The sequence below is a fragment of the Mus pahari genome, chromosome 19 (genome assembly GCF_900095145.1).
Source record: "Mus pahari chromosome 19, PAHARI_EIJ_v1.1, whole genome shotgun sequence".
Classification (NCBI taxonomy): domain Eukaryota; kingdom Metazoa; phylum Chordata; class Mammalia; order Rodentia; family Muridae; genus Mus; species Mus pahari.
This window is the reverse complement of record NC_034608.1, coordinates 73057466-73066027: the sequence shown is the minus strand read 5'-3', so window position 1 is coordinate 73066027 and position 8562 is coordinate 73057466. Positions and strand designations below refer to the sequence as shown.

At 50.5% G+C, this 8562-nt stretch overlaps 2 protein-coding genes across 3 annotated transcripts in view; both read left to right on the top strand.

The window, feature by feature from the left end:
* The first annotated feature begins 1364 nt into the window (after positions 1-1364).
* Galnt7 (polypeptide N-acetylgalactosaminyltransferase 7) overlaps positions 1365-8562 on the top strand; it is a 131328-nt gene continuing 124130 nt past the window's right edge. For both annotated transcript variants that reach the window (XM_021218753.1, XM_021218755.1), the window contains exon 1: positions 1365-1561. In XM_021218753.1, the coding sequence (XP_021074412.1) occupies positions 1436-1561 (126 nt within the window). In that variant the 5' untranslated portion in view covers positions 1365-1435. The remainder of the gene's footprint in view (positions 1562-8562) is intronic.
* On the top strand, positions 2074-3657 carry LOC110336311 (translation initiation factor IF-2-like). The gene has a single exon (XM_021218756.2). It carries the CDS (start codon positions 2097-2099, stop codon positions 2571-2573), a length of 477 nt encoding a protein of 158 aa, XP_021074415.1. The 5' UTR covers positions 2074-2096; the 3' UTR covers positions 2574-3657.

Below are 8562 nucleotides of genomic sequence, written 5' to 3'. Positions count from 1 at the left end.
GCCTTGCATATTTCAAGTTGTGGTGGCAAGGTCATCTTAGACTACTAACAGCAGTTGGGTGGGCTCACATCACTTCCCAACTGTTTATCTGCCGAGCTATGTTCATAATCACAGTCAGTTTTCCATCTTCTCAATAGTGGACAACCATAGCTGAGTAACAATGCATATACTGCTGGTCACTCGGGGAGACTTAACCAAGTTTCACTTGTTTTGAAAGCAAAATACATGCAGACAAGGCAATATTAAGATTAAAAAGGTCAATTTACGCCATCCTTAAACCTGCTACAGAAATGCATTTGTTCGACAAATTGAGTAGTTAGGAGTATGGCACATGCTGTAGACTGTGATTTAAAGTGATTGACATCTTTGGCACAATGTACAAGGGAGAGGCGTGTAGCTAAACATTTGCCAATATCCTTTCCTGGAAAAGTCAACTGTGAGAGAAGCAACGATGCATGTACGGAACGTTTTAAAAGCCCGAAATCTACTTTCCCCAGAATAGGAACTTAGAAGTCCATTAACAAGGACCGTAGTGCGAATTAGCTAGTCGACTTGGCTTCCTAATTAGCCCAAGAGAAAAGGTAATACTGCCTTTCCAAGTGAGTCCTCTTTCAGTTCTGTGGTCTTTGCACATCTCACCAGGGCCTTTCGATTACAAATCCACCTCCTTAAGGAGCCCTGTGAAAAAACAAGATTAAAAAAAAAAAACAAAAAAACAGCTATAAATCAGCCACGTGGAGTTACTGCTGCTGCGGCGGTGGCAGACTTCCTGGTTTCCTTCCTGCAAGCCTCTGGCTGGGGAGATTGAGCAGTGGGCGTCGGGAAGGGCAGGGCAGCCTTAGGGCGGCTGCAGGTCCACCTGAGGGGCGCCGGGCGGCAGCATCCTGGCAGGGCACAGGCGTCAAGGACAGAGTTTTGGTCCCTAATTACAATAAAAGTTTGGGGATCTGCAAGCTTTAGGAAGCGGAGCCGTAGGGCAAAGGCTAAGACCAGACCTGGGGGAAAGTGTTAAGTTAGTTCCAAGGTTACTAGGGACTCGCGGGGGGTGGGGTGGGGAGGGTGGGTTCTCGCGGTCGAGGGTGGAGGAAGGTGGAGAGGGACTGCGGAGCTAGAGCGGGCAGGTAGAGAATAGGAAGCCTGGAAAGCTACACACGCCGGCCGGTCGGAGCTCTGCGGAGGCCGCCGGAGGGGAGGGGGGGTGCGGCAGCGCAGCGCGGGGAGGGGGCGGAGGGGCGAGCCAGGGGAAGGTAAAGCCGAGGGGAGTTCCGGATCTGGAGCTGGAGAGGGCAGGCGGTGGGGAGGGCGGCGGGCGTAGTGATCCGGGTGGGGGGAGGAGGAGGAGGAGGAGGAGGAGGGCCGGGGGAGGGGGAAGGAGGGAGGGGAGAGCGGTGGCGGCGGCTGCGCCGGGCTGTGTGTCTCTCGCCGCCGGAGGAAGATGAGGCTGAAGATCGGGTTCATCTTACGCAGTTTGCTGGTGGTGGGAAGCTTCCTGGGGCTCGTGGTCCTCTGGTCTTCCCTGTCCTCGCGGCCCGACGACCCGAGCTCACTGAGCAGGATGAGGGTGAGTGACCCGCCCGGCCCCCCCTCCGGCAGAGGCGACCTGCAACTTGTTTTGTTTGCGCGCGCGCGTTGAGTGTGAGTGTGTGTGTGTGTGTGTGTGTGTGTGTGTGTGTGTGTGTGTGTGGCGGGAGCGAGGGGCGGCGGGGTCGCGGCCGCGTGGGCGCCGCAGCTCCGCAGGTGGCGCTGGCCCGGCACCGGCCGATCGGGGGCGCCTAGCCCTACGCGGCGGGTACCCCTCGGCCGCCGCCGGCCCGCCCCCTGGCCGCCCCTTCCTCCCGCGCGTCCCCGCCCCGGGTTCAGCGCCGTCACCCGCGCTACTGCCGCTGCTGCCGCTGCCTCTGCGGCGGCGGTGGCGGCTATAGGCGGCCGCTCCAACGCCGGGACTGCCAGGGCGGAATCGCGGGACAGAATCGGCTCCCCGGAGCCGAGGCAGCTCGGCGTCCCACTCGGGGCTGCGACCCCCGCGCTGGCGGCGGGCGGCCGCGGGCTTGGTCCGAGCTGCGGCCTGTGGCGCGTGCAGGCCTGAAGGAGGCGAGATGCCGGCGCCGCCGCCGTGGTCCGGTGGAGCAGGCCCCGCGGTCCAGCCTCTCCCGTGGTCCCCGCCCAGTCCGGGTGCTCGCCGCGGGGGCGCCCCCAGCCTGCCCGCCTCGGGCTCCAGCCCACGGCGCCGCCTCTCCGCAACTCCCGTGGCCGGGAGCCGGGTGCGACGTGTAGCTGAGGCCTCGCCCCGCACCCCTTGTCCCTTCGATTGCCGGACAGGGGAGAGACACGTCCCCACCCGGATCGGCGTCCCCGCACCGGGGCGTCTGGGAGCCCCGGTCGCCCGCTGCGCTCCCTCGTCCTGCGGATCGGGAGCGGGCTCCGGTCCCCCGGCCCCTAGCTGGGCTGCTCCGGTCGAGGACCTAACTTGTGCCGGCTCCTGGCCGCCCCTCGCTGCCTGTTCCATCAGCCTGACGCCGAGAGGCGCGCTCCGCTGGGACGCATCCGTCTGCGGCTCTCGGCGCCGGCGTTAGTCCTGACAGTGCTGGGCTTTGGGGGTTTAGTCAGGCTGCTCGGAACTTTAGTTACCGGGATCCGGCCACTGCGCTACGCTCGCCCCGGCAGTTGGCGGCGCGAACTGCTCCGCTCGCACCTCCCCAGCTTGACCCCCAACCCCCCCACACACACACCCTCAGCATGGTGAACCGTTACACCCCCTGCTCCCCCGGAGTTCCTCATCCTCCGAGCCCTGCAAGCCCACGACCTCGAGTCCAGGTTAGACTCAGAAGGAGTGGAAGACACTAGGAGTTCCGGACACAGACGCTGAGCAGCCGTGGGAGGAGTCTCTTAAGAAAGTGCCTTTTGCAAAATCAGCGTTGCAGCTACAAGATCGACTTTATTAATTTTACTTTTGGAAAGTTAGCGTCAGGAAGTTGAGGGGAAAAGCTTGTGCCGACCTTCCAAGAGTGAGGCTCCTCAGTTGATGCTTATGACACACACAACTACATCTTAATCTTAAAATTGCAGCATTTGGGGCTGGCCTTACTGAAGTGGAGCCTCACCTAAGTCTAAATTGATGAAACTATTTTTTTCCTTTTCACTGTGTTTGGAGTGATTTTTTAAAAAAATATATTTTTTGCTCTCAAACTGATTTGATGAGATGAATATTGAAATTGATTTTTTTCAAGTCATGAAATGCTCTTTTAATATAAGAGGCATTATATGATGCTGGAAATCCTAAGCCCCATTTTTCTGAGAAGGAAATTGAAAACCTGCCATAACTAGTTATGTTCAAAATGTCCTGTCGTTCTGACCATTTTAAAGCCATGATTGGACCCAGCAAGGTGGAGCCTGCCCGTAATCCCAGCATTTGAGAAGCTGAAGAAGGTCATATATAAGTTCAAGGACAGTTAGGCCTATAGGAGACTCTAGTCTCAAAAAGTTGGAAAAAGAAGTGAGGGCGCATCATAATATCTTTCTAGGTAGTTTATTAGTGTTTCTATGCAATAAACTATAGTGCCCACCTTAATGTCTATGAAGTGAGCATAACTTGATTTTTTTGTCCAATTTATTTGATAAGTTTGCCAAGGGACCTAGTATAACTTGTCATTTCTATATTTTGCCCAAGATAAAGATTTTTCAAGATTTACTAGCATGGTATTAAAAAGAATGCTGGGGTATCAGGAACATAAATAACTTATGAGCAAATAGTAATTAAAGTGATTTAAGGTGTCAGATGTCATAAGAGTGTTCATCAAAGACTGCCTCTTCCCTCTGATTAAAAGGAACCTGAGAGTTCTTGAGTCGCAGTGATAGGGGAGAGTTAGGCCCATTGAGATACCGAGTCCTGGAGTCCTGGGTTTTTCCCTCTACCTTGTGGTACTTTTCCATTGTGGTTGCAGTTCTTTGATGAGGACCCGCTTCTCTTTCTTGGATGTGGGTCTATATGTGGCCTCTTTGATCCCTCCAGAAGGCCAGAGCCAGGCCAGAACAATCCACCTTTCCAAAGGAAAGTTCTGCCTCTGCTCCCACCAGATACACCTGTGGCTCTGTCCAGTCAGGACCACTTCTGTCTTGAACTGTTGTTATTACCGGAACTAAAGAGCACTTTGAAGATGTCTTTGCTTTAATTTTGTAGAGCAGCGAGGTGAAGACAAAATTCCCTCTCCTGAGCCTCTTGGCGTTTGTCTAAGCTGAATGATATTTTAAATGTCCTTACCAGTTCAATCAGACTAAAGATGACCTTCGACTTCTGATCCTTCTGCCTTTACCTCTTGAGTGCAGGGATTAAAGTACAGTCGTGTATCACCATGTTAGATGTGTAGAGTGCCAGGGAATCTTTTGCATGGCCAGCAAACATGTTATCCATGGAGCTATGTCCACAACTCTATTACATGATCATTTTTGTTCATACAGTCAAACATTTGTGAATGCCTGCCTAGGTCCGGTGTTCACTATTTAAGGAAACACTTCTTGCTTTAGTTTCACGGGGTTTGCAGCCTGGTGAGAAAAATACATGTTATCAAGCCTTCGCAAATGTACAAATACAATTGTGCTATGAAAGGAACACATGAATACACTTGTGTTATGAGGGGAAACCTTAGGAGGTGAGAAAACAGGGAGGTTTGAATATGCAAATCTTATTTAAATAACTGACCTTTGAGCTGAAATCTAAAGGTTTGAACAGGAGTAGTTGTTGAACTGCGAATGGGGCAGGGCAGTCCTGAAAGGAGCAGAAGCCGCAGGTACAAAGGTCCTGAGACCTGAAGTAGCAAGGATACGGTGAGAAACTGGAAGATCAATGTATGGAAACACAGCGTGTTTGTTGGTTAGGGTTTTACTGCTGTGAACAGACACCATGACCAAGGCAGCTCTTATAAGGACATTTAATTGGGGCTGGTTTACAGATTCAGAGGTTCAGTCCACTATCAAGGCAGGAGCATGGCAGTATCCAGGCAGGCATGGTGCAGGAGGAGCTCACAGTTCTACATCTTCATCTGAAGGTCTCTAGAAGACTGGCTTCCAGGCAGCTAGGACGAGGGTCTTAAAGGCTCTGCCCACAGTGACACACTTTCCTCCAACAAGGCCACACCTCTGAATAGTGCCACTTCCAGGGCCAAGCATGTCCAAACCACCCCAGAGAGTTGTACTAAATAGAATGATACTACAAACAGGCTAGGTGGGTCTTGTGGACCACGCTAAGCGTTTACATCTTAAGTGTTGCAAGGCACTGAAGGGTGTAAGCATGAAAGAGATGACAATATTCATGTTCTGGAAAGATCACTGTAGCTCCCTGCAAGGAAGCGCGCTCGCGTTGGTTTGTAGACCAGATGACAGGAATCCCACAGTAAAAGTTTGGGTCACACATGACATTGTTTGGCCAAATGGTTGTCGAGATTATGTAAATTGATTCAAGTGCAGCCAGAGATGTAAAGGCCCCAAGATTTGGGAGGTGGGCGTGGAAGGGGAGTTGTCAAGAAGTCTAGAATGATAACTATCTGTTACATTAGGACAAGCTAGGAAGACAAGATTGTGCATTCTGTTTTTAGTTTATAAGTAAGCTTTTTTAAATCGATAGCTTAAGATCATCACTTATTAAATAAAACTAGTGTGTTCCAGAGTGACACCATCTTCCCCAGGCGTTCCCCCTGACTGTTATGCTAAGTCATAAACTTGGAAGAGAAAGGTTTGTAGTGGAAATGTTGACAGGCCTTTAGCTTTAGAGTGTCTGTTCACATGAGCAGTACTGGGGAGACCCGTGTGCAAACTGATAGTTTTCTGTGCAGATACCAAGGCCCCTAAGTTCAGGGCCTTCTCAATAGGACTGATTCAGCCACTAACTCTGTGCAAGGGGATGTATGTGGTTAAGCATGATGGGAAGAGGAGAGGGGTCCAGCTTAGCTGGGCATTGGTGCATGGGCTGATCTCTGTCAGCTTGCAGGGTACCAGTCACTTCAGTGCACCTGTGTCACTTAGGTAGAGCGGACGCCGTCAGTGGCCTTCGCCCAGCTTCGCGAACCACAGGCCTCGGGAAGGCTTTGTTTTCCTAGGCATTTTCAAGCTTGCCCTCTCCAGGTTCCACATGGACATAGAAGCCCCAGGTTATTAAGTCTAAGACCTCTGAGTTCACAGATTACCAAAAGCATCTGTGTGTGTGTGCGTGCGTGTGCGTGCGCATGTGCGTGTGTGTGCATGCATGCGTGAGTGCGTGCGTGTGTGTGCGTGCGCATGTGCGTGTGTGTGTGCATGCATGCGTGAGTGCGTGCGTGTGTGTGTGCGTGCGTGCGTGCGTGCGTGTGTGTGTGTGTGTGTGTGTGTGTGTGTGTGTGGCTTTGTTTAAGCTTCAGAACAGACTGACTACTTCAGAGGCAGAATTGCTCCCTGATCATAACCCCTCTTTCTGTCTCTGTCTCTGTCTCTCTCTGTCTCTCTGTCTCTGTCTCTCTCTCTCTGTCTCTCTCTCTCTCTCTCTCTCTCTCTCTCTCTCACCTTGGTGCTGAATTTATTACTGATCAATTTCCTTTTGGGTGAAATAACCTAAAATGAGGTGTTGCCTTTTTTATGGTCTCTCTGTAAGTGCCAGCATTTATTTGGTAGAGCACCCCCGCCTCAGATTGCTGTATGTGTAGGTTCTGTGGGAAGGTTCTCTACCGAGTGGCCTTAGTCAGGCTGGGGAGCACGCTGCTTTCAGAAGTTCCTTCCTCCCACTTAGTCAGGCTTCACTGAGGCTGCTCATAGGATGCCAAGTGCAAGTCCATGTTCTCTGATCTGGCAAAAAAAAAAAAAAAAAAAAAAAAAAAGAAACTACAGAAGCAAAGCTGTTCTTTAACCCAGAGGCTGTATAAGCAGACAACAGGAGAACCTCTCAAGGAACTGTGGCCTACTTTGATTTCCATTGCTGTGATAGACACCATGCCGAAAAGCAACTTGGGGAGGAAAGGGTGTGTGGTGTGTTTCCACTTACACTTGATACACCTAATATACTCCATCTGAGAAGAAAGTCAGAGCAAGGACCTGGAGGCAGAAACTGAAGTAGAATGTTGGAGAAAGCCTGCGGACCGGCTCGTTCTCCAGTCTCACGTCAGCTGCTTCACTTCTGCCTCCTAGGATCAGGAGTGGCACCGCTCACCGTGAACTGGTACTCCCACACCACATTAATCAGTAATTTAGAAAACATCCCCCCCCCCCCGTAAACTTGCCTGAGGGTCAGCCCGATGGAGGCATTTTCTTGATTGAAGTTCAAGTTGACAAACAAAAACCTAACCAGCACCAAATGTTTTTGTTAGTAACAATTGGTAGAGAAGGCTTAAAAATTGCCGTTTTGTGGAGTGCATCCTTTTCATTCAAGCGGGTCTGAGAACTGTTGAACACTGGTTGGATTTGAATCACTCCTTTGTCCAGTAGGCCAGCCGCGTGGAATGGGAGATAAGAGCGGGGTAGGGGTGGGCTTCTGTATATGCTGCCGCCTCGTGTCCGGCTGAAGTCAATTGGAGAGAGGGAAAGGAATGCACTGGGACTGGGAAGCAATTTTTCAATTGGCGCCACTAGTGAACAACTGTTTGCAAATTCTAACTTAGTAGTTATACATAAAGGGAAAAAATTAGTTCGTCAGCAGAATGTGACTAGCTGAATGCAGGGAAATTATCATTCAGCTTCAAAGTAGGTGATTGCCTTTGTTCATATTTCAAATGCTAATTCTTACTCCTGATAGGTTGATAGATAGATAGATAGATAGATAGATAGATAGATAGATAGATAGAAGATAGATAGATAGATAGAAGATAGATAGATAGATAGATAGATAGATAGATAGATAGATAGATAGAAAGTAAGTACAAGAGGGGAAAGGTGAAAAGGTGGAGTGTCTGTTAATGTTGACAGCTTGTTTAGGAGGAGTTGGGAGCCACTGCTGTTGTAATAACTGGGGTTAGGAGTATGAAGGGCATCCACCGAGATATTCAGGTATGCTGTTCTGGCACTGGTGTGCATTGGATCAGGAATACATGAGTAAGGATAGAAATGGGAAGTTTATTGGGAAGATTGTAATGGGCTGATGAGCTGGACCAGCCGCTCAGCAGCTATGCCCGGTGCAAGCTCTGCCTGTTAGCTTCTCTCCACAGCACGCACCTTCTCCTAAGCCTGCGTGTTATGAGCTGCTTCTCCCACATGCTGCCTGTTGCCTTGTAGCTCAGGTGGGGAAACCAACTGGTTTTTCTCATATGTCAATCTTAATACCTCTCTGTCCACACCCCTCGTCTCTTGATAGCCATCTAGCCGTTGTTTCTACAACCTTGAGTGTTTGTTAAACCTTATCCATTGCTGTAGGACTTGCAGCTGGTATGTAACAGAGAAGATAGCAAGCTGTGACACAGTAAAGACGTTTTAAAGGCTTGTCCTGATAGCCACATAGTAATGTCCGTAATAGTAAATTGTGAAATTGTGCCTGTGTGTGTGTGTGTGTGTGTGTGTGTGTGTATGAGAGAGAGAGAGAGAGAGAGAGAGAGAGAGAGAGAGAGAGAGAGA